At 36.5% G+C, this 26657-nt stretch overlaps 1 protein-coding gene across 1 annotated transcript; it reads right to left on the reverse strand.

Moving 5' to 3' along the window:
• Positions 1-859: 859 nt before the first annotated feature.
• lab (labial) lies at positions 860-25427 on the reverse strand. Its single transcript, XM_068298248.1, has 3 exons — positions 24011-25427; positions 2113-2534; positions 860-1175 (listed from the first exon to the last, which is right to left on the reverse strand). The coding sequence occupies exons 1-3, from the start codon at positions 25281-25283 to the stop codon at positions 891-893; spliced, it is 1980 nt and encodes a 659-aa protein (XP_068154349.1). The 5' UTR covers positions 25284-25427; the 3' UTR covers positions 860-890.
• Between the last annotated feature and the right edge of the window lie 1230 nt (positions 25428-26657).

Raw genomic sequence — 26657 nt, forward strand, 5'->3', positions numbered from 1 at the left:
AAGGAATTGTCTATTCAACTGGAATGTGGCTTGTGCCTAGGACAGAGAAAAGGTTTTTGTAAGCTTTTTGAATAGATTCTCTCAGTTCTTGGCACTTTAATCTATTATCTACTCAAGCATTAAATCTTGTAAAGAAGTTTAAAATAAAATTCCTCAATTAGCATTTTAACAATTTTTAATTAAATTTATTTATTTGATTTAGTTAGTTTAGTTTGATGTTTTACTGTTATTATAATTATATTACAATTAGGACTAGATTACATATTTTTATGTGTATATATCGTCATTATTTTCATTTTCTTTAAATTTAAAATTAAATATTCAATTATTCTACAAAATTTACATATTTCATTGTTTATTGTGGTGTCAATGGTTTTTGTTTTGTTTTGTTTTCTTGATTTTTGATTTCGTTTATTTTGAAGGTATTATAACGTTTTGTTGTTTCATTTTAGAAAATATTATGAAAAAACCCTGAGTTTAGTTTTAGTTAAGTTAGTTTTATTTATTAGATTAAGTAATTTTCTCATGTTTAATTTAAGTATTTACAGCCCCTAGATGGTTTTACACAAACTACATACATATGGCACCTCGATTCAACTAGCATTTCTATCGAAATGTGCGATTTCTTTTATTGTTCAGTTGGCCATATACATATATGGACATACATAGGTATGATATATTTTGTTTAGCATTTTGCTTTCATTTCAATTAGTTCGCATCTTTTATTTAATTTATCACAACAAACTGCTTTAACAATAACAACAACAGCTACGAGAACAGATTGGCATAAAAATGTAGCAACAACAGCAAATAAAAACTTAATAACAATAGCAACAATAAAAAAGAGAAGAAAACCCAAAAGAAGGAATAAACAGGCCCACAGGATTAGTTCAACTTTGTTTGGTTATTGCTGATGTTGCTGCTGGCGCCGTTGATGTTGCTGTTGTCGCTATTGGTATTGCCGATGTGCTCATATCAGTATTGGCCATGTCGTTTGTTGCTGTCTTCAGTTGCAGCTCGGCTTGTTGTTGCTGCTGCTGCTGTTGCTGTTGCGTCTGCTTTTCACTAATCACCGGAGCAACATTATGTTGTTGGCTGAGCAAATCCGCTGGAATGAGACCCTCTTTGACACGCTTCTTTTGCTTCATGCGACGATTTTGAAACCAGATTTTAACCTAAAGAATTAAATAACCAGGTTTAGTTATGTATGTAATAAATTAGATATTAAGGACCATAAATTAATCTTATAACTTTCCTTTGTTGGGTAAGATTGAGTTAGGTTAGGTGAATTGAACTTAAAGTTACTTATAATTAGTTGTTTTGACTACGCTTAGTCATAATGTCATTTAACCTTAAACTAGCTAACTGAATGCCACCAGGGAGGGAGTCTGGGAATATTTCTTACTTTCTTCATCTATTTATACTTCTATCTACCTAAATGATGATAAATTCTTATTCTTTGAAATTTACTGCATTTCCTAAGCCGTAAAGATCAGTCCATAAATTTTGAAATTGCATTAAAAATACTAGAATTTATCTTATTTTTGGCTTATTAACAGATTTTTAATAAAAATCCAAACAAATCAAGCCAAAGTTTTCTCATTTAAATTGTATTCAGTTTGTATAGAGCAATGAAATAATAAAGAAATCGATTTCCATAACTATTATTGGATCAAAACAAAAATACATTGCCTAGAAATGATCCATATAATAGTTAAACTTTATCGTTCTTATTTAGTTCTCAGTTCTTATTTAGTTAAATCTTGTTTATAGTCGGTGATGATGATAATAAGTTCTTTAAATTATGGCACTTTGAACGAATGAAAGATGATTTCCATTGTTCCGTAGCTCAAAAGCGTTGTTAAGAATGAAAAAATACCCTTTAAGTAGACTCCTTTTTTATGGTAAATCACGTAAATATCGACAAGGACTCGATGCGGATTTGACTTTGTTTATTTTGTCTTAATAATAAATGTGAAATTCAGATGTTTTTGAAACTTTTTCTATGTGAAAGATTCTGTTGATGGCTCTGCCTGATTTTAGAGGCTCTATTAGGCTCCTTTTAAGGGTTATTATAGGAATATAAGTGACATATTTATTAAGCAGACCCACCTGTGTCTCATTCAATTGCAATGTATTGGCAATTTCGATGCGCCTTGCACGGGTTAAATAGCGATTGAAGTGGAATTCCTTTTCCAGTTCCGTCAACTGCTTATTGGTGAAATTTGTACGACCCGAATTGTTGGTGGTTGATAAACTGCAGCTGCTTAAACCGCCGTTTCCGCCGACATGGGTGAGACCCACGGTCAGGCCATTGGAGACATTGCCACCGGCGGATGGATTTGTGGCAAGCATCAGGGAATTTGGGATGGGTAGGCCAGGGCCTGCCGCAGGGCCTGATGCACCAACTCCGCCTCCGAGTCCTCCTACGCTGCGGCACATGTCCAACTGGCCATTCATTTGATAATCGTGCATTGTTGAGCTCATGTTGTTGTTGTTATTGTTGTTGTTGTTGTTGGCAGGTAGTTTTGTGGCTGCAAAGAAGGCAATAGAAAGGGAAGAGATACAGAAATAAGTGGAAATCATCATGTTGTGGGTATTTCTTGGCGTTGATCTCTAGCTGTCGCAGTTAATCAGTGTGTGTGTGTTTGTGTGTGCGAGTGTGTGTGCGAGGGAACCTCTCGGATCTTTGGGTTTGACTTTTGCGTGATTTTGCACTTTATTCAATAATTTGACATGCGCCCCGTGGCTAAAATCCGATGATGATGAAAATAATCTCTTCTCTTTTTATACCATACACCCATAGGGTGAAATGGTATATTAAAGTCGCCAAAATGTATGTAACAGGCAGAAGGAAGCTTCTCCGACCCTATAAAGTATATATATTCTTGATCAGGATCAACAGCCTAGTCGATCTAGCCATGTCCGTCTGTCCGTCCGTCCGTCCGTCCGTCCGTCCGTCCGTCCGTCCGTCCGTCCGTCCGTCCGTCCGCCCGTCCGTCTGTATGAACACGCAGATCTCGGAGACTATAAGAGCTAGAGCCACCAAATTTGGTATGTATACTCGTGTAGTATGCACATGTTCAGCATTAATTGGAATTTCGGCCACGCCCCCTTACGCCCCCAGGAATCACATAAAACTGTTTTTCTTAAAAAGTATGACAGCTAGAGACATCAAATTTAGTTTGTATACCCGATTAGTTAGTGCGCAGAAATTAACTGTTCAAACTTTTTGCCACGCCCCCTTACGCCCCCAGGAATCACACAAAACTGTTTTTCTTAAAAAGTATAATAGCTAGAGACATCAAATTTGGTTTATATGCTCGGTTAGTTAGCGCGCAGAAACTAATTGTTTAAACTTTTTGCCACGCCCCCTTCCGCCCCCGGAATTTACATAAAAGTAATTTCCTTAAAAACTATGATAGCTACCGACATCAAATTTAGTATGTAGACTAGCTTAATAGACGCGCAGATATTGGCTATTTAAACATTTTGCCACGCCCACTTCCGCCCCCGTAAATTAAACAAAACTGATTTTATCAAAAACTAACAAAGCTAAAGTCACCAAATTTAGTATGTATACTGGCATAGTATGCGCAGAGAATTTAGATATTTTCACATTTTGCCACGCCCACTTCCGCCTCCATAATTTAGAAAAAAACGATTTCCTCCTTTAGTTTTTTGACTATCGCATTTAAATTTGGCAGACTAATTTATCTTATCTATTTCTACCAAACTATCAAATTTTATTGAAATCGGACTAGAAACATGTAAAATATGCGTATGAACGTATTTTACTACGCGGTCCACAAGGCCAGAATTGGCCGTTGGCTAGTAGCGGCGCTAGAGTGCTCGTGTGTTTGTAGAGTGAGCGAGATAGCACATAGTATAAGACATGTAAAAACAATTTAATAGACATACATTTGGTCTTCGAAATTTGAAATATTTGTTTCACCAGGTGTATGGTATACCCAAGTCGACGAGTCGACTTACTTGCTTCATTTTACTTATTTTAATTTTCTGTTCCCTTGCCTTCGTCTTCTTTTCAATAGAAGGACCTAAACAGTTTGTTTGGCAAACATTGGGATTATCCTGACAACGGGTTTTTAGCAGATAGATTTTCTTTTTGTGGTTTTCTAAACAATAATTTTCTTGGGTGTGACTTTTGGTGACTTTTCTCTTTTTGAGGGGAAAAGAAAGAACTTCTGCTTGCTTATGTGTGTGTGTGAGTTTCCTCATTTTCCCGCTTGATGATAAAAAAGCTTTTAACATCATCATAAATCTATATTAAAAGTTCATATTCATATTAATAAGCATTAAGTAGCAATAAGTTTGAAACTCGAGTGGATTTGTTTCTCCGGTGATTACTGAAAAAAGGTGCCGATCTACTCGACATTTAGTTATCGATTTGCGTTTAGCCATTTCACGTAAACACAGGCCATAAATCAAAAGTCCTACGAATGAATGATGAATTTACGACATAAAATAAAAATTTAGAAATGTTTTACAACTAACGCAGATGGTTTCCAGTTGGCAGTCCGCACACGGTAGCCCCCGGTTACACCTTTACCTTTTGTGGTTGGCTTTTCTTTATTTAGTGGCCCGTTTCCTCGGCGATAAGTTCCAAGACGTCGATGCTGAAGTAAACCCGATTTTTCCCTATCGTAATGCACACAGGAATGTCTAGGAAAACAAGCCCAAGGATTATGCGATCGCTGTGTGTGTGCGAGTGTGTGAGTGTGTGGTGTTGCCAGCAAATAGACAAACAAAACCAAAAACAAAAAACACGACTCATTCATTGCAGAGTTATCAATATGCGACTGTTACCAATCCTCAAGCACAGTGGGGCAAGCATATGCAAAGCGTAAGCCAAATAGATCTATATTAAATAAGCCAGTTATGATCAACAGACATATAACTTCGTATACGAAGTAATAAAATGGCATCAAACTGAGAAAGTTTGAAATAGAAAATGAGATTTTAAGTTCTTTTAATTTTATTTATGGCGTTTTTGTCTCACAGGATATTTAGGACTCTCTCTCCTCTATCTAATCCAATAAGAAATGAAAAGCGGCTTTACGGTTTTCAAGTTATTCACTTAATTATCAAAATTCTTCGTGATCTCAATAACTAGAGCTGATGTGATAAAAATGTATGCAGATTTGGGATCAACAGACTAAAATCAGGAAATGACAGTTAAAACGCTTAGACTAAATTAAGCGACTTTTGTAGACTTGGACTTACATATTGTTTGAATCGATAGTCAGTGAAAGTCAGTCAATGAATTGATGGATTGAGTTTAAGACTAAAAAAGGCATCGTAGGATTTCTGTTTGTCGGAAAGCTTTATCAGCCTTATTTATAGGGGTTTTGTCAAATTATTCTTTCTTTCTTCTAAGTAGATAATACTTCTGTAGGACGAACTCTGTGTTATAGTTTAAGATAACTAGAAATTTTAAATATTTTCTGGCAATGCTAAAAAAAGAGGCTTATAAATTATAAAAATTGGTCAAAATGAGAATTTTAGCTATGTTGAGCCCTTGACCCTTATTTTGGATATCAAAGGCAGCAACAACTAATAGTTTGCTGATGAGACTAATTCAACATGTGAAATGTCGTACCATAACTCTTACATTTCTTCCCACTGTGCCATGGTCGGATTTTCTGGTAGCGGTAAGTGGCAGCTCCACCTTTGCCCGGGTTTGACTCTGTTTGCTGCTGCTGGCGGCTGCTGTTGCTGCTGCTGCCGGTTGCTTCTGGTGTCGCTTTGGGTTGTCAAACGTGTCGCGGCCAGTTGGCGGCACTGTCGCTTTTGTCCGGCGCCAAACGATATCAACTTTGTAATATTAGTTTTAGAGAGCATTATCGGGGGATCGCTTCCACTTGAATGAACGTAAACGCAACGCAACGAAACGCAACGCAAAGCAACGCATTGCCGGCGAGTCGTCCCGTTCGACAGAGACATACGAAATCTACAGTTACTTGTGCATTTTGGTTTGGTGCTTCTTCTTCAATTTTATCCCTGATTCACCCTGTTCACAGACAAGGCAAGGCCATACGTTTGTTTGCCCTTACCAGCAGCAAAGAGCGGGGGTGTTAAGCGGCTGCGACTGCTACTGCGGCGGCTTGGCACCATGGCGCTTAAGTGACACTGTTGACAATCAATGTAAACACTAACACAAACACAAACACACACAAAGTTGCACCAGAGACAACAACAGCAGCAGCAGCAGCAGCAGCAAAAGTAACAACAATTGCCATTGAGAGAGGGAGGATTCGGGGTGGGCCGGCGAGAGTGAGGGGGTTGGATGGAACAGGGCGCCAACTTAAACTCAATGTAATATGATAAGATCGGTAAACTGGCGTTAATTACAATTGCAGGTTTAATGCAGTTGCCCGTTGTTGACTTTTGCATATCTTTAACACAAATTCTCGTGAGAAAAGTGAATGGAAATTATCTTTAACTACAATACTTTTCGAATGTTTTACAATTAACTAAACAAAATTGATTTCATAAACATTGAATATATGTAACACTATGATTTCGACTATCGGGTTATCTTATTATCCTTATATTATAATATTATCCTTCTCATAGTTTTTAAGTTGTCAAGATTTCGTTTGAAACGGAATACCATGCAGAAGATTATAAATTTTAAAGTGCAAACAAATTAAATAAAAAGACAAAGCAAGAAAGAGAAAAAATATTAATTAAATAAGGTCCTTGTACTTAAGATTTTAAATTAATCTTAATTACTATTTGTTCCTGTACATATGCAACATTTGTGGAGTGAATCATACATGTAAATCGAGGCCTAAGGAGAAGTCGCTAAGAAATACTGAGATAGATCTTAAGTCTAATTAAAAAATGATTAAAAAAGCTCAGACTTAATGATTTTTTGACAATATTTTAGTAAAAGATTGTAATTTCTGACGTTTCAGATGTTGTAAAAAAGGCTTTCCCTACATAAGGTTTGTAAACAAAAGTTAAACCGCGGGGAACCCCCTTTTTACCCAATCAATCACCGAGAGTGCGATTATTGCGCTTTCTCCCGCCCTTTCCTGATGTATAAAGAAAGTTGCATCAGCTGTTGGAGGCTACATTGTCCTGTCCGAGTGAGTAGTCACTTGGAACAACAGAGAGCAATAGCCACTTGGCAAATGTCGATCTCCAACGATTTCCTTTCATTTATAGGATGATATTCAACTCCCATCGGCTTTGCATACAAAAACTGAACACTAATATATAAAGATTATATACATATGTCGGCGAACTGGACGTTTCAGGGATTCCTGAATCGTTGTTTCCATTATTGGCTTCCATTTGTCACTAAAATTGTGCAGCGAGTCGCGACGTGCGTTCAGGTTGGATTTCAGGAGTAATAGAGGCTGAATTTTCTCAACCGTACACTGAGCCACACTCAACGACAGCACATTTCTAGTGTTACACAGTTATACATCAGTCATGTCATTCATTACTCAACACTGATCGATTTGCCTTAATAGAAGCACATAATGCAAATTCCTAGAAATGCCTAATTCAATCTTCGACAAATATATACATACATATACAATATATATATACAGACTAATCAGGAGACAAAACGAGTTCATATTGCAATGTTCATCCGTCTGTCTCGCTCAACGCAAACTTCTCGTAGACCATTATAGCTGCAATACTGAAATTTCGGATGTAAGCTTCGATATCCTGCAGGCATCTATCTCGGACTTTGACATATAGGACCTCTGTGCTGCCCTAGGAACGATTGGTCTAAAACACTGACAAAAACTTCTCAACTGACTGTGCCAAATTTCATGAAGATCGAATGGAGTACCTTTAAAAGCTCCCAATGGAACTATCAGTCAGAAATTCCAGTTTAAGTGTGTAGGCCGTTGTTTGGACGAAATTCGACCTTTTTCGCTTTGACCCTGTTAGAAGAAGGCAAAAGTATCAGAAGCGCATTTAAACATAGCTCGACCCTCTGGTTATGATTAACTATTTAGAATGCTTATGACTTTTTAGATCTGACACTTTCCTTAATACCTCTCAGCGAATTCTATTAACTCTCTGGTCAGTTCGATATAGAACTTTGATTTGCTTTCTGTCTAATATCTTGCAATCTAGAATCTAGCTATCCGTATATATTTCAATTTGCCATCTGTTCAGTTTCTCTGGAATATAATTAATATGGTCAACGAATGATGTGGGAGAAAAAAAGAATGGCCAGAGGTCAGTCAACTAATTGACTTGTGGAAAAACTGAGTTTAACCCTTTTTTCCCCCGCATCGGACACACAATGAGGGGTTTTCCTTGCTAATTAAGAACAGTCAACACTTTTCTCCTCCTCCCCCGCACAAACACACACAGCGAGGAAGGGAGGGAGGGCAATCTCTTCTGTCCCATTTCTATTGACTGTGACTTGACTAAAATTTCATAATCCGAATGTAAATGCCAAAGAAATCTCCACCAGAAATCCGTATCCCATGTCCATTCATGCTGTCAGTTTTATTGGCTGCTTGTCAACTTGAACTCACTCTTTCCACATGTCATGCAATGATGCATATTTCAGAAATGAAATGCATAAAACACAGAGTTCTCATATGTACAGAAATCATGAAAAAATCCACAGAGAAACAAAAATCACAAAAACACAACAAAACACAAAATGTATCCATGTTTAATTGAAAGTATTTTCTAAGCCCCGTAGACATCCCGTGGCTTATTAGTCACACACATGAAATAGCGGTGAAAAAGGGTTGTGTGTATCTGTGTGTGTGTGTGTGTGTATGGTCTATGGTCTATGGGTTTTCCTTAGATATGGAAAATGTCTCAAATGGCGCCACACTTACTTTAAGTTTTGTTAGCTGTCTGTTGCTCTCTTTACCCCCCTCTAGACGGAAGAAGTTTCAATATAATCAAAGGTTTTTTTTATCAAACATCTTTCTTTTATTTGACTTACACACACACACACACACACATACAGGCACACTCACAGATGTATTCTACGGTGTTGTTGTCATAAAATTATATACTAAATTCAAATATTTACACAGATATGCACATATTTACGTTATCTTAATAGCAACATTTTGGCTACCGATTACGCTTCACATTGAATTCCAGTAGCCGAGTAGAGAATCAAACGACAGATAAGAGAAGTGGACAAAAAACAAAAAAACCAAACAAAAATAATCACTAAAATAGTTGTACCTGGATACATACAAATAAACAATAAGCAGATACTGTAGAATTGGGCATTACATATGCAAATAGCACAAAAGAGAAGGAAAAGTCGTGAAAAACTCATTTCCGTTTTACTAGATACAAACGGAAATGCAGCATTGCAGCAAACAAATATTTCGATTGATGATCGAAAATAACGCCATCGTAAGATATATTATGTGTATATATAAAGTTCCCTAAATCGACCAAGTTTTGTTTTCAGTCATTAAACATTAAGTGAAAAACCTACAAACCTATAAGAATAATGAAGAAAGCTACTAAGAAACTAGCAGAAGGATATATATTTATAACCTAAGTCCTTCAGTGAGACAAATCGTAGATTTTTAATGAAATATTCGGCCTAAAACTATGGACGAAAAGTCTTATTTTTATTGAAGTTTTCTTTTGTCAAATTATATTTGATAAAGCCAATAAAAATATTGAGAATATAAAGAGACAAATTAAAACTTTTCTTTAATAGTCAGGTTAATATCGTATTGGTAGACCATAGACATTCTTCGTCCTTCTTTGGAAGTTGTACAAAAATAGGCTCATCTCTGAATCAGCCTTCGAATAGAACTGAGTTATTCCCCAGAGACCTTGAAGTACCGTCCAAAATGTCAAAAATTGTTCTTGAATCGACTTCTTAGATTGGTCCTGAGTTTTATAGATAACTGCCAACCCATCAAGTAAGAAGAAATGCCATCATGTGGACTTGAGATGTGATCAGATCAGAAATGTATCGCCGAGCTATCCCGGAATACCTATTGCAGGCTCCATGTTACTCTATTCTTTTCAAACTGTGTTAACATGCTGAAAATATACTTTGACTGTATTCTTTTCGTTTTATTAATCGATGAATAAACTCATTTTAAAATAACCCAAATTACTTTAATTATTCATACTCATATTTTGCAGATAAAGGCAAGTCTCGATTTGTTTTTATTCTTTTTGGTAAACAAACAATATATTATCATGGAAATTGAATTCTGAAAGGTCTGAGAAGGTCCATAAGAGCCATCATAACTATCAAAAACTATCATTGACTTAAATATTTTTTAAACGATTCTTTTTGTAACGCAGCGGAGGACACGAAATATATATATTTCAGATCAGTGTGAGAAGCTAAAACAATATGGTATTAACTTCACGCCCTTAATTTTATAAATTTACTAGAATGAAATTTGGTATTTAGGCATTTTACTGCCTTATTAGGATTAAGTTGGACCATTTGTCGGATCGTACCACTATTACAAATATCTGCTATTAAAAAAGAGCGATGAAATATATAATACCTACCTTAAAAAACTCTTTAGAAAAATATAGAAATCTTATTGAAGGTGCAAATTTCACAAATAATTGAGATACGAAATATTCAAGGATATTTATCAAAGGAATTAACGATTTTAAAATGCCTCGCACTACAGAGTATATAAGCTTCGGCTTCATTCCCGTTTTTTATAGATATTTCAAAACAAATTTACAAGATAATTTAGTTAGTATGTCGGGCCGATGCCATAAATAGAGTAATGTTGCGGAAATTATACATTGTTGTCGTTGTTTTATTCAATATTTTGAATGGGCAACCCACTTAGATAGTTGGGCCAAATTAAGCACTAAAACGTTTCTCGTCATTTGCCATAAATTATTATCGCCTTTTTGGTGATCAATCAAATCGTCAGCGATCGTCGTGACTACCTTTATGCACTTTTATTACCCACAGATTAAGGCCTCGTTGTTAATTTGGGTAACTTTTTGCCACATGACGTTTCGTTTGACTCTTTTTTTTGTGTTTGCGTTTTATTATTATTTGTGAGTATTTAATCAACAATTAAAACAATTTGCTTTTAATTGAAATATAATTTTCTATTTGCACTCGAATTAAATAATATTATCAATTGAGCCCAGTCAGCCTGCCAGACGACGTAGATATTCATAAAACGGACACTGTCCGCACCAGTTAAGTGCCAAAACGAGCCACTGGCCAGTGGCCCGTAATGCTGTAATGCCATCCGGAGACGCTTTGGAGGGGATCTATGTAAAGTGCTTGTGGCGCCTCTATAATAGAAATGAAATGATAATATCGCCAGCAATGCTCGAGATATCAATGTGGCCCCCACGATGACTCACAATCAAAAGGTAACCCAGTCAATTTCTAGTGTTGACTTGCATGTACCCTATGAAATGGGAGTGAGTAACAGAGCTAGCTAAAGGTAATTGATTAAGCGAGTAATTAAGTAAGTCACAAGTTTAATGTCAACCTGAGATCCCTTTATCTCATTAGGTCAAATGCAGAATTTGTACTTGAACGATTTCAATCCAATTCGGATCAATTACATATAGGCAAATGGAATTTTGTTGTAATGAAACGAAATAAACAGTAGTCGTTAAATAGTTTTTGGATTATTTATGGTTGTCTTTTGAAAGACAAAAGACAGAAAACTGAAACTGGTTAACTGGCCAGGTCTCTATGATAGGTACTTGTATTCTCCACATTTGTCTAGCGGATCGAGCGGTGCTCTTTGAATCGACACAAAACTCTCCACAAAAGCTCACGCATTTAGCAATTGATCTGCAAATCAAACAGAGATGCCGCCTTCTCCTCAGTCAGAAAGAAAAAGCAACAAAAAAATCGTAAAAAAGAGCTCGACAATTGTCTCGGATATATGTGAAGGTGATTTCATTTTCAAGTTCTCCTACCGCAAACAGCAGCAAAAGCGACCAGATAAAACCTTAAACGAATGCTGTCAATTTGAGGTTTGTTGTTGCTTGTTATTTTGGCTTTTATCATTATTGTGTGTTGTCCCTTGGCTACAACAACACATACATATATATAGTTTGGTCTTTCTACTTTGATAACAATTAATGTTCGGTCACTCACTCACTCACTCACCCACCCAAGGGGGGCAGTGAGGGATTTAAAGTGGACATTCTAGTGACCAGCTGGTATTAGCATGAACAACTTGAAATTTGCTTTGATTTACCATTTATTTAATTGATGGATGTAAGTACTTTTGGCTATAGTATTCAGTTTAAAAAAGACAGTTAAATATAGAATTAAGTTCTCAACTCAATAATGTCATTCAAAAGTTTTTGTTTGCCTGTTAACAGGAATATAATTAATTGAAATTATTATAAATTGATAGAAATTACAATGTAAAAGGAAAGCTGACTTTAGTTAGATCTATGATTAATGATTTCAATGAACTCAAACTGATAAAAAGTTAACTATCACTTTAAAAATTACTTAGAGAAATACTCGCTTAAACAATTTTGGATTCCACAAAGTTTAATACATATATCAAATTAGTGAATTTGAATTTGATAGAAATTTTCACCAATGTGTAATGATCATAGGCGGATCTAGGGCTAAGAAATCAGAGAACTTTGCCCCTAAAGTATGCAATAGGATGGAGCAAGGTTTACTATTTTCAACAAGTCTTAAAATGGTTTCTTTACTATGTGACTTAAAAATAATCTATAAAGTTTGATTATGTTTATGTTTATTCACAGGATATTCAACACTTTCCTTATATGTTTCAAAAATACAGATCTTGAAAGGCTTTTGCATACTTTAGGGGGCAAAGTTACTCCATTTCATAGCTCTTGATCTGCAATTGCTCTATAGAAGAAAATTTAATATTTTAACATAATTAAAAATGCCAAATTCAGACTTATTTCATACAAATTTAATTTTAGTTATACTTGTATTGAGAATTACATAAGAGATCAAGGGCTTTTTTGAAATATTCTGTTTGGAAAAGCTTTAAAAATAAATGGAGTGGCCCTTTCCTCTGCAGTTGTTTAAAGTTTCGTGAACTTAATTGTTAAATATGTATATAAATTAAAGTATTTAACACATATTATGAAGTCTTTAAACAGTTTTTATTACGTCAAACCTAACATTAAAGCTGACTCGAACTCAGTCTCCAAGAAGAAGATAATTTCAAAGGCAACAGAATTGAACAGACCAAAGAACTATAAACTTGGCTGAAGTGTTTCTTTAGTTTAAACATTTCATATAAATTAATATAAATAGATGCCTTCGAATTCGAATGATTCATGGTATTGAAAAAAGAACTTTGAACTGAAAATTTCATTAGGCCCAAATACCTACTTAAAACCCGTTAAAACACATTTGGCGTTGACAGTCCAAATCCAAGGACAAATTATTGGCTTCAAATTTTTGGAGCAAAAGCGAACCAACATGAAATTGAAGGTAAGGTACACATTGAGGAATGATTTATTAGCGTATATTCAAAAAAAAAAAAAGCGAAAAATTATCTCATGTAAACACAAGTCAAAATGGCAGTTTGCCTAATGCCACTTGTCGCCTGCCGTTAAAATTTTTGTTAATTTGTCTAATGAAAAACGAAAAGACGTACGAAAACTTGAGGCCTAGTCAACAGAGAGAGAGAGAGAGAGAGATGTTGAGAGTGGCGGGGGAGAGGGATAAATTGCGAAAGGAGGGGGCTTAGAATATTGAAGCGACACTCTTTTTTTTCCTACTCATTTTTCCGCAGACAGTTTTCCACTGGCTCTGGCAAGAAGATTGATGATGACATTAGCTAGCATCATTGTTGAATCTACACAAAACGGAGGAGAAGAATGCTTTAAAGGACCAAGAAGACGATCTCTGGTTCTTCTTGTTGCTTATTTCGTACAAATTTGTTTTGTTGACATTTTAATTTGCAAATACTTATATCATACATACATATACATATAGAGTTGTGTATGAGTGTGTGTGTGTGTCAATTTTCATTGTATAAGGCATTAATTGAATTAAATTGTCAAAAGACATTTTGGGCCCGAAGTAGGTGGGGGTTAAAGAAGGAAGAGTAGCTGAAGGGTGGAGTGAAGACATCGACATGAAAATGTCAAGTGGAGCTCGAAAAGTGTTGACTGTCAGCCCATTGGCACGCCATATACCATACATAGTATGTGCTACATATGTATGTGTGAGTGAGTGGGTTTATATACATGTCAACCCACATTTTTATTATATGTATATATAAATTTCTTTCTTTCTATTTCTTCTTTTGGCATTTGGTAGCCATTTTTTCTTGAACACCCTTATTTACACACATCCATTGAAAAAAACATGCAGAACTCTAACAAAAGGGAAACTATGAACATCTGTGTGTGTGTGAGAGCGTGTGTGTGTGTGTGTCTGGCCGTGCATTTTCGTTGGTGATCCGTCATGTTGTCAGAATGTATTATTCGAATTAAGATTTTACTTCTTTTTTTTTTTTGCCTGCCATTGAATTGAATTAACACAGGCAGCTGTGCCTCACTCTCACTCTTGCCACACTCACCCTCCACCCCATTTTGCGTCTCCCTCTCACTCTATCTCTCTCTCTCTCTCTGTGTTCAAAATTAAACCACTTGAGCAACTATTTCTCAAATATTTGGTATATGGAATATTAGTTAGTCAGTTCTATTAATAGTTCGTCTATCTAGGAAACACTTTCTTTGAATTATAAAAATAACTAAATCAAAGCCATTTCACTGACCCGTCCAACGTGCCCCTCCTTATCAACTGCTAACTACTTGAGTTTAGCAATTATCAAGAAATTTAACTTAAAAGCAATCTACAAATCAATTGTCCAAGTCCATTCATATCACACAAATTATTGCAAGTCAACGAAAAACCCAAAGACATTCACAAATTGTAATTGGCATTTGGATTAGAAATCAATAAAATAAAATGGCGACAATATAAACGTACTTAAATTAAAGGCAACTGGAATAACCTCAGTTACTCCTTACGAAGTTGTTGAATATTAAACTCTGCTAAATGGAACTCAAAGACTCGAATTCCAATGTACTTTAAGAAGGCTAGTGACAAATTCCATAAGTTAGGATATCTGATCAATTGAACACGATTCTTAATCATTTAAACTAACGCCAGAAACTACAAGATATTAAATTAATATTCTTAGAGATTAAAGTTTTGAATCATATTTGAATATTTCTGAAAAGTTTAAGTGGTTGCAAGGGAGATGTAATCAAAAACGGTCTGTAATGAGCATAAGAGCTTTTAGTCCATAAAATCATACCCAAACATACCCAAATTGCAGCAGAAAAAGGTATTATAATTAACATTTTCATACCTTTTATATAAGTTACGAGTCTTAAGTACGTAGCCTGAGTCAAGATAGCGAGTCAGGTCCCTACTCGGGAGCCAGCTATGAGTCTATCATATGATGATCCTTCGGATACACATGGGAGATGACACATAAAACTCTTTCTTTACCCATTAGTTTACCATGAAAGTAATTACACAGAAGCTTTGATTTGATTGATCAATGTCTATTGATAGTACTATAGCCGATATTGAGAGTATGTCACTCTTCTGGTGAAGTCAGCAGAAATGGGTTGGTTACAAAGGTGAATAGAAAAGTGTTTATGCTATGTGATTGGCAGTTAATATTGGGTAGTTAATTAGTAGAAGTTATTACTCTAGATATAGAAAGTCAATTATAGAACAAGTGAATAGTGTGGATTAAAAAAGGTCACAAAGTACTTCATAGGGTTATTAAGGGCGGGTATACTACCCGGAACTCATTCAGCAGTTTCTGGTATTGCGTCTCGTCTTGCTGCATCATAATTGGTCGGTGTGCAGGAGAAACGCGTGTGCTAACCTTTATAATAATTAATCTTGGAGTTAAAGTTGTGATAAGGCATTACAATTTTAGAGTACTTAACAAAGCCTTTTTAGCCATATTGACAAGCTCTTTCAAAGGTTTAAAATGACAGAAATTGATCAAATTATATGATCTTAAGCATTTCTTATGTTAATTGGAATAACTATGTACCTCTCGGCATACATTTCTCTTGTATATTAACTTTGACAACAACAATCAAATTTCTTATAGAAAACTTATCACAATTTACTTTCAGATGCACGCAAATGTCCCCACATTATCTTAACTGGGTTATTCAAATAAAAGGAAGTCGCTTGGATACTGTTTTTAACTTGTATAATTAAAAATGTAATAAACTAATCATGTTTGTCAAAAGTAATTCCAAAGAAAGAATTTTCTAATTTTCTTCATTTTGCAGCTTGACTAGATTGAATCGTTCACAGGGAAAATTACAGCTTTTGGTGTACTTAAAACTCGATGATTTTATTGCAAAGCAATACCTTAAGCATTGGCAGTTCTAGAATTTCCGGGAATTCCCTTCTTCGGTTGCTTTTGATGAAAAAATCGAAAAACTATCGAAACGTGCTCAAGTGGATACATGCTCATTTTTGAGTTTTTTATGGATAATTTGAGCTAAGCAGGAGATAATGAATAAAATGTTTTGTTTTCCGTTTTATATATTATTAGTGGATCTTCGTTGAAAATTCGGGATCGATCAAGGCATTATTATTGTGAGTTTTACAGTCACTCAAAGTCACATGTGCTCGCCACTGTGTATCCAAATCAGCCTAGTACATGTGGGACAAAGAGATTGTCAGATATTAATTTGTTCTCTTATTGAGGTACTAAGCTCTCATTTGTATCAAAATTAGTATAAACAGATTGTTATAAGTCTTTTTGATTATATTTGTTGCAAAATAGAAATACAAAAACCAAAAAAAAAAAAACTAAAAGATCCCAATGTCGTTAGTCACAAAACAATTTAAAACGAAATAAAGAGAGAGAGAGCTTCAAATATTTTGCTTACTTTTAATTAGATAAATATGTAAACTGATAAATTTTCATTTTCATTATAAAGAAACCTCCCCCAACTAATAGCAACTCCAATAAATATACCTATACCTAGTGTATATAAGACTCGACATTATTCCTTATCAGAAAGGAAAGACACGAATTCAACGACATGACGTTGTGCAAAAGATATTAAACCATTTTTATCATACTGCAGGGCTTTGTCTCTGTGTGTGTGTTGGCCCATGGCACGTAACTTGATATACTTATATAATTTACTAAATTATACACTTGAAAAGTATTAAGACTGAGAAATGTCAATTCTGTCAAAGAAATGGAACTGAGAACCTTGGCTGAATGCAAACACGAGATAAGATATCCATATCCTCAATTTTGGCCGCTTGTTTACACGAAATGTCCGAAAAGAGACAAAAAGGCAAACAACTCACAACTTGGCTAATATTACATAATGCCAAAAGACCAAGTGAAATTGCCAGAAAGGGAGAGTGTGTGGCATCCCATCCCTCATCCCCCATAGAGAATATCCTTTAGCAATATTTTGGTGGTTGACCATTGAAAATGGATTTCGTTGTTCTCTTTGGGAGCAGTTTGAAATGATTTTGGTTAATGTGCTTCTTGTGTCCGATACGAACTTTATGAAAAGTGACATTTGAGGTGTGTTGCGACAGAGAAGGAGACGGAGAAGGAGAGGGATCCGAGACCCAGACAGAGAACTGAACTCTTTGACAAGTTTAAGTCTGAAGTCCACTTAACAGGGTAATTAATGTAAGTAGGTATTTCTTTTTCGGTTAAGTTTATCAGTTAACAAATCGATTCAATGATTGAATCTAATGAACAGCAGAGACAGTTAGGGAAGGTTTCAAAATAAAAGTTCAACTTGAACCTTAGAGATGACAACGTGATCTCTTTTCAAAAGGTTCACAATGAAAAGGTTTTGACAATTTCTTAAGAATTTTGAGCCATTTGCGGATTGCCACATTCATTTTTTAAAATGAAAACTTTAGGGAAAGTATAGTTATAGTCTTTGATGTCTGATAGAAGGTTTTTAGATATGCCACGGGTCGTGTCACGTGACCATCTCAAACTTTGACCCCTTTGGGTATTGGACAAAAACGAGAAGGAAAAAAATTATAGAAATTTAATAACACGCTTTCAAAAATGTTAACTCAGCGCGCGCGAGCGAACAAAATTTGTCACGACACATGCCGCACATTTTTCTCTTTCTGTTTTGGCCCAAACTGGCTGACTGACTGACTGACTGACTGAATGGCTGACTGACTGACTGAATGGCTGACTGGCTGACCCAACAGAACTGAACCTCACTGAGCGCGACCTGATGATGACGGTGACAGACAAGCGGACTGTTTTTTTTCTTGGAGGGGGCGTACGGGTCTGGCTTTAGTCTGGGTTCGGTTCATTTTTGGTTTGATCTTATCTCAAATTCCTGGTGGTCACTTTTCTATCCACCAATATCATTTCGTTTAAATAGTCTGCCTGTTCTTTTTCCTTTTTTCGGGTTTGTTTTTTCTGTTTTTCATACATTTCTCTCTCATTCTGTTGCTGTTGTTTTGAAATGCACGTAATTAATTCATTTCGGTTTCATTGTGTTGGACATTCGGCGCTTTGGCTTTGCGTGTTGGTGTCAAGAAATATCAAAACATCACATCAAATAAATGTTGAGCGCAGGCAAACCCTGTCCCCATCCACTGGGCCTTCTCTTTATCCCCTTTTAGCTCCATTTGCCCCCCTCCCCCTCGCCACTGGGCCACTAAAACTAACACCTTTTGCATTTTATTTTAGCCAAAAAAAACGAAACATTCTTCCCACTTACCAACACATTTCACGACGAATATGCTAATTCCCCGAACTCTAGTCATATTTCATATTTTCATAGTGTTTGCGTGTTTAGGGAAACAAACGCTCATTTCTCTTTTCCATTTTTGGTTTTCCTTTTGGCTCGGAGGGGAAATGCTGCGACAAAGTGGTTGATCGTTTAAAAAACAATAAAACACGAACGGAGAATTCGAGTATTAATTAAATTGTTAAACCACAAACAAGGTTCATAAAATGTTGATATTACGAGAAGCCATTTGATTTAGGGTCTCTTTTATGGCAGTCACACCATTGCGATGTAAAGGAGGTGCCAACATTTGCCATATTAATGGGAGACAGATGGAAGATTAGACTAGATGGAATGAATTGCTAGCGATTGTCTATTAATTAAAATTTATGGACCATAAATATAAGAAAAAGTACATACAGAAGTATTTTTAAAGCAGACTTCTTACAAATGTTGACCCTCAATTAAGATAATTTAATATTTAATCAAGATTTTACTTTTAACTCTTTGAGTATCACTCTCCTAAATCAAATATGAGTTGCGAGGGAGGTCCGATAAGTATTATATCTCCTAAAAAGGACTTAAATTTAAAAAAAGTGGTAACTTTCAGTGATTTTGGTCTATAAGAACACTCTGGCGAGTCGATTTTGAAATTATTTCCTATGCTTTTCTTAAAGAGGTTCAAAGTTATGATAAATACAAACAAATTCCCAAGAAACGACGAACGGGTCATGTATAGTCTTCTTTGAGTTCGATATTCTCATTCCCTGTGATGCTTCATTGACCCACTTCGCAGTAGTTTCATTTGACTTTTATTACCGTCGGGCGATTGGATATCTGAAAGATCCTTTAGTTAGAAAGGTGTTTACCAGCGGGATGTCAAGAGTTAAGAAACGACTCAGAAACTCTTTATAAATCTATAGTATGGAATGGAAAATTGTAGCACTCGTGGGCCGAAACTATCTACAAGATGTAACTCATGCTATTTTTTAGTATGTGTACTATTTTAGCTAAATTGGTGCTCTTTTATTTGAAGTTCTGCCAATAGATGGACTTTAGATACATTATTTTCCGTACAAAATTGCTTTTCCGATTCGCCTGTCAACAGGACTATTGACATCAGAATGTATTACACGAATATAAATCACATTGTTAACATCGAACATTAATATTAATTAAGCTCACATTCATATTTTAAGTATGAATTTTATATATTTGTCACTCTCAAAACACACACTCAAGACATTTAGGATGAAGTGAAGTTCATAGGAAACTTTAAGGACTTGTAACTTTTTAAGGAATGGCATTTATTTGGTTATTTTCTCACGATCCTTGTTATTAACACTGTCAAATATTTGGGACAGACTATGGCTAGGCGACAGAACTAGAAGGCCCATCAGCGTACTGGCTGATGGGACATACATAGCTGAGTACTTCAAACAAGCTCCTTTTATATATGTAAGAACATCATAGAGCTCGTGTGGACATACTGCATCCAGTTCTAGGGCATCGCATCCCTATCAAATATTGAAATCCTTCAGCGATTTCGAAACAAGACACTGCGGCGAATAGTAAATGCTCCCCCGTCCTGCATAGAGACCTACACATTCCATACTCAATGGATGAAATCCGCAGGCTGAGCGAGGGATACGGTTAAAGGCTTGAAGGTCATGTACATAAGTAACCCGGCTATCAACCAACACTAGACGACTGAAAAGAAGGCACTCGCTGGATCTTCCATTCTTACTTCCACAGGTCTGTCTTTTTGCTAGAATATATATTAAATGGTCATAAATGTATTTCCCGCCTTGGAAATGTATAAAAATAAACTAAACTTGCATATCTGACATGAAAATTAAAATCAATGATGGATAAGTTTTCATTTGTTTTCAGCACGTTTAGCTAATCGTTTTCCAATTTTATATTCCTATTTTAGTAGACGTTGTTATCTATAATTGAATTGATAAACTTCAGTTCTATTCAATTTTCAAGTTATCTAAAATCTATTTCTTAAACTGGTTTTTGTGCTACCAACTTTTGTTTTGCCAAATCATAAATTTTGCTGTCCGATTGTCGGTAGACAAAATTCTTAAGCAAATATATTTCTTTGGTTCCTATGGCTGACAAATCCCACTAGAAATTTCAATTAATCTTTATCTGTCGAGCAAATTGCTATGAGAATGAAATCAAACTGGGTTTTGCTGCCTGCTGCTCCTGGAGATCTCCCACTTCACTTCGACCTCCCTCCCTTATGACGAGTGGCCTATTCGTGTTCTGGTTATTGAAAAATGCTGATTAACACATTAGAGTTGAAGCTTTTTGAGTGCAGCAGTCCAGAGACTTATTTGAGTGGCTGTGTGACAGTGTGTGCGTGTGTACCTCTCCTGTGTGTGAATGCCAATATGTCGAATGCTACCATTTATAACCGTGATTGCTGATTATGCTGTTTCCCTGGGTTCTCGCTGGCTGGCTCTGAAAAATGGATGACATGACAGATGGAGGCGAGCATGTGCGAGAGGTTCTCAGTCAGTGCTCTATAGTAAGTCTCCAACTCCAGCTTCAACTCCAACTCAAACTCGAAGTCCAACTTCGAATTCAACTGCGAGTCGAAGACTCCAGATCCCATACCAAGTTCCGTGACAGTTTCGGTTGCAGCCAAGCTCAAACAAGAACTTCTCTTATTTAAATAATCATTTTTTCTGACAGCCAACTTGACTTCCAGATCGGAGCTGGAGGAGCTGCATTCTGTGTAGTGGAACTGCATTTCTTTTGATATTTTCCTTCTTTTCTTTTCAGTGTTTTTTTTTCTTTTTTTTTCCTCTTCTTTAATTGTTTGTTTGACTTGCGGTCGCCTTATGCCTTCGTCGTCGTTTAAGGCGCCCGTTTCGATTTCTTCATCTCCATCTACCCATCTCACCCATCTACCTCCTTCCACTTGTGGCACACACACGCGTCATCTTTGGGTCTCTGGTCTTTCTTCTTTGGGACTGCCCGCACCCATTCTGTGGCGTCGTTTAATTGAAAACGATGCATGTAAATGACACTTTTCAGCATTAATAAGCAAATATTTGTATGATTATTGAGTGTAGAGCAAAGGGATTACGTGTGCTGCTTGAGCTTGAAGCGCGCCTGCCTCTCAAAACTTCATATCTGATTGAAACTTCAAGTGGAGTCGGCCAAGGAAGTCGAAGTAACAGGTAAAGTGCATTATAACCACTTGTAAAGTGGCCAACAGGTTTGCCCCCTCACTCACGGCCAGAAACTCGACAATTTTGCATTTGTGATATTAATCGAAGCATTCAAGATTTACTAAATTAAGATAAGTCCTTATGAATGGAATGGAATCAAAATTGTATATGAAAATACGAAGTTTACCTTTCTGTGTCAGAATTACAGATCCTTTATTTCCTTTTCCGACCAAATATCAAGTGATACTAATTAAGATAAAAAACTTTAATCAATTCTATATTAAACTATATAAATACAGTGTTAACTTGGCTAACGGTCTCCAAACGGACTTTGAGCCGGAACTTAAACCTTTTCAACGATTCCGATTTATGTTTATGAAAATTATGAGATTCTTTAACTCTCTGAAATTGAAATTGTTTTAACGCCATGAATGGAAAGTTAAAAATATAAAAATTAAATTTTTCACAGTTTAGAAGCAATTTAAGTTATAATTGTCTTGACCTTCCCAATAAACTCGCATTTAATGATATGCAAATTTATAAATCTCAATTAAATGATTAAACTCGAATCGCCATATATGCAATTACTTGTTTTCAAAAATTTGGTTTTGCGTGTCACTTGGAGGCATTTTCTTAGCTGGCTAATTCCAAAATATTATATATATATATATATATGCCTCGGCATCGTGACAAGTGACAACCTGACTGACTGCACAGGCATTGACAAAATTATCTGAAATATGCAAAGAAATATGCCAAAGCAAAGCGAGAAGCACGAGGAGAAAGGGTGAATGCTAAATGAGATGTGAGGAAGGAAAGGCAAAAAAAAAAAAAAATTATGAGAGTCAAGCGAAAAATCTTTGGCATTTGAAGAGACATTCTTATTTTTAGGTGACATGCCCTCGGTTGGACGTCTCTTCTGTCTCCATCTTCGTCCCCATCCCCGCCCCCGTCTCTGCCAGCGCCTCTGTATCGACTTGGCCCTCTCCGTTTCTCGACTGCTGACTGACTGTTAACTCTCCTGGCTCTTGTTGTGGCTGTTCGTCGTGTATCTCGACTGTCAATCAATTTTGAAAGTCATCGTTTTATGATTTGGAATTTTGTATATTTTGTTTTTGTTTTTACCCTTCATATACACACACTCACACACACACACATACATGTATGTGAATGTATCGGGCTAAATATATACATTTTTATTAGCTGTGATCTATGAATATATTTCGCTTCTAAGGTGAAAACTTAAATGTGGTAATTGGCTAAAATTCATAGATAAATTGTCTTTATAGGTGGTCCGAAAAACCGGTGCCAGCCATCGCGATGCATCGGACGAGTAGTTTAAAAGAGTATTTAAAAGCCAAAGTAATTAATTCATTCATTTTAGGAACAACATCTAAATATGGGGGAACTTTGCCCCTTAAAGAATGAAATGTGATGGAAATGTTTTCAACAAATTTCGAACTTTTCATTTGCATTGTAACTGAAAAAGTCTCAATAAATAATGAACACTCGATCTACAGTATATTCCATTCTGAGCTTCCTCTTGCATACTTTAGGGGGCAAGTATCCTCATGTTTACAGCCCTGATTAGCCAAGTAAAGAAATACCTATCGAAGGGCTTAAAAAACTATGATTGGAACTAAACTTTGATGATATTTGGTTTCTTCGACTAAATGATAGTGTATGTCCATATTAAAGGATAAAGGCCTTTTTTTGCCTTGTATATTTAGCAGTTGGAGTCGAAGAATGTATTTCAAATTGAGATCCAATTTGCAAAGATTTTCATTCCCAACGAATTGTGAGATTTGTAAAACTTTTTGGTTCTTAAATCCAAGCTGGGAAGGAAAACCAATTTGGCAACTTGAAAGCGAGTTTCATGCTCCAATTGCAGATTCGAAGTTCTTATTCAAAATGTATTCAGAAATCTTAGTTTAAAGGAACCTTTCCACATTTCGGGCTAGTGTAAGATTTTCACTTTATATTTCAGTTTTGAGTTCCCTATCTACTGTTAGTGGATTCAAAATGGACTTCTTTGAAGATTTAGAAGATTCTATTCGATCAGATCAAGTTTATGTTCTTACCTTGGGGCTTGGGAACATTCCGTTTGAGTTGCATCCATTTGTATGTTGGGATATTGGGTGTATGATTTGGCGATTTTGATTGTGAATTCGCTGAATGTTGAATGCCATTGGAGGCGGAGGCTGTGGAGGATGATGTGGAGCTGCCCGGAGAGATGACTCCGCCACGTGATTGGCGATTGACACTGGAATTGACACCATTGGGCGAGACCGAATGCTGTTGAGCTGGCGATTGGTTTTGGGCTTGAGTCTGAAGCGATTGCTGCTGTTGTTGTTGCTGCTGGAGCTGTTGCTGTGAATTGCTGGCATTTACCAACTGATGGTGACCATGTGGGGTTAGACCATGATGATGCATGTGAAATGTATCCAAGGCAATAGCTGAATCCAAGGCATAGCCAGCCATTTGCTGATGATGATGATGGTGATGCCACATTTGCTGCTGATTGGCCTGCGGCATCATCGAGGGATCCTGAGGGTCATCTAAGATTAGGCCAGGGGCATAGCCAGCATGCAAGACGGCAGCGTATTTCTCTTCATACAAATGATTGGAGGAGGCATGATTCTGGGCTGCAGCAGCAGCGGCAGCAGTAGGATATAGGCAATCCAGATTAGTATACATCATTCCATTCTCGGAGCTGATAATGGGTGCATGTGAATCCATACCATGTGCTTGCTGCTGTTGTTGTTGTTGCTGAAGCTGCTGTTGGGGATTGGCATTTGCGGCTGTAAGTGGAGAATTGTTGGTGGGCGGTGGCACAGTTGCCACTGCCGCTGTGGCATAATATGAATGCACCGAATCCGTTTCATAATACGAGTCCGCTGGTGAATGTGATGAAGTGGGATGCATGGGAGTTCCTGGGTTGCCTGAGTTAGCTGTTGCTGCTGTAGTGGTTATACCATACTCAGCTGCACTTGGGCTGAACAAATGGGAATGCGGATATGCAGCTAATTGCTGCTGTTGCTGGTGTTGCTGCTGCTGCTGCTGAGGGGGAGTTTGTGCCGATTGCTGGCCATAGTAGCCAACAACACTCGAGGGCGAACTGCTGTCATAGACATATTGCTGTTGCAACTGCTGCTGCTGCTGCTGATGATGTTGCTGATGCTGTTGTTGTTGCTGCTGTTGCTGCTGCTGCTGCTGTTGTTGCATCTGATATTGCTGATAGTTGGAGGAGCTGCTACTATTGCTGCCAGTTGCTGCTCCCACATAGCCATCATAAGTATGATGATGATGCGTATGATGCGGATGATTGCCATACATTGTGCCTACGTCCATCATATTTCGCGATATTCAATATATTCTCATACACTTGGCCACTGTTTATCAACACTTTTCTTTCGCTCTATTCCTCACTCTTCGACACGTTCGTTTTGTTCGTCTATTTTTCGTTCCACCGACTATTCCGACAAACGGCAACCAACGACGTTGCCTGCGCGCTAACTAAATCGTGACTGATTACTGGTCCCGCATAGCTCGGAGCCTCCAACCCCCAGAGTCACCTTGCTTCACTTGAAGCCACGCCTCGATTTCTGTCTCCATCCAGTCGTCTCTCTTCCACTCCCATTGATCGGCCAGAGGCATGTATTTCTGTCCCACTTCATCTGACTGCTCGCCCGCATGTCTCTTCTTATCAGTTGTTGGTGTTGGTCGAGTCGGTCGCCTGTTCGAGGGTTAGTCACTACCGGTTTTTGGCAGTTGCTTGTTTCCATTTAGGTATTGTTTTTTTTTTTTCGTTTTTGTTTTTTGCCTTTTGCGTTTTTGCCTGGCCTGTCCCAGCCCCAGGGGCCAATGGCAGGGTCGGCTACTGGATCGCAGGGCCATGGAAACTTTATTGGACTCTAAATGGTTTATTGCAGTCTCTAGACAATACTGCCATGGATATTGTTAGTTAATATCTTATATAGCGTGTTTGGTTCCTTATTTTATATATAAATTTGCAATTGCAATTGGTTAAACATTCACATGATTCTGTTTTGTTATGAGGATTGAGTTCGAATTTTATTTGGAAAAGTCAAAAAGAAACTCTAAATCTAACTAAACTAAACTAAAGTTCTTAACACAATCAAATTGAATTCTGATGATTCCAAAAAATATTTGTTTATTTTATAACTTTTTGAAGATAACGAATTTAGTTTTTATATTTATTGTATTATTATTATTCTAGCCATATTTTAAATGGCTATCTCTGTTTTGTTCATTTATTTATCTTAAAATGCATTACTTAGATTATTAATGAGTTTAATTTATGAACTAACAATAAGTTAAATTATAAAACTAGATGTTGATCGATTTTATTCCAACAATTTTCAATTCTTCACATTTGTTTTTAATGTAGCTTTTAATATAAGTAGTAGATATAATAAAAAAACTCTAATAGCTGGTTAGCCAATTTTGACAAGGCAACAACCGAACCTTTGCAGAATTTAAGGCATGTAGCATACTTTAGGGGCAATTGTGGTTTTTATATTTCAATTCTTATATGCACCTTTCTAAGAAGAAGAGTTATAGTAATCCATTCTCAATAAGAAACGATTAATTTCCATTTAAAAGTCATGCTGTGCCCATTTCAAATACATGGAAATCCGCTCCTGTTGCTTCATGCTGATATTAGGGTTACGCCCATGTTCATGTTCTTGTCTATTTGTATGTCTT

The sequence above is a fragment of the Drosophila tropicalis genome, unplaced genomic scaffold, assembly GCF_018151085.1.
Source record: "Drosophila tropicalis isolate 14030-0801.00 unplaced genomic scaffold, ASM1815108v1 contig_859, whole genome shotgun sequence".
Classification (NCBI taxonomy): domain Eukaryota; kingdom Metazoa; phylum Arthropoda; class Insecta; order Diptera; family Drosophilidae; genus Drosophila; species Drosophila tropicalis.

Excerpts from the sequence above, each read along its gene's own strand:
- lab (XM_068298248.1), bottom strand. The coding sequence starts at position 25,283 with ATGATGGACGTAGGCACAATGTATGGCAATCATCCGCATCATACGCAT. Across the intron at positions 2,535-24,010 it reads GAATGTTCCCAAGCCCCAAG|CCACAAAACTACCTGCCAAC; the intron begins GTAAGAACATAA and ends CCTTCTTTGCAG. Across the intron at positions 1,176-2,112 it reads TGCAATTGAATGAGACACAG|GTTAAAATCTGGTTTCAAAA; the intron begins GTGGGTCTGCTT and ends TTAATTCTTTAG.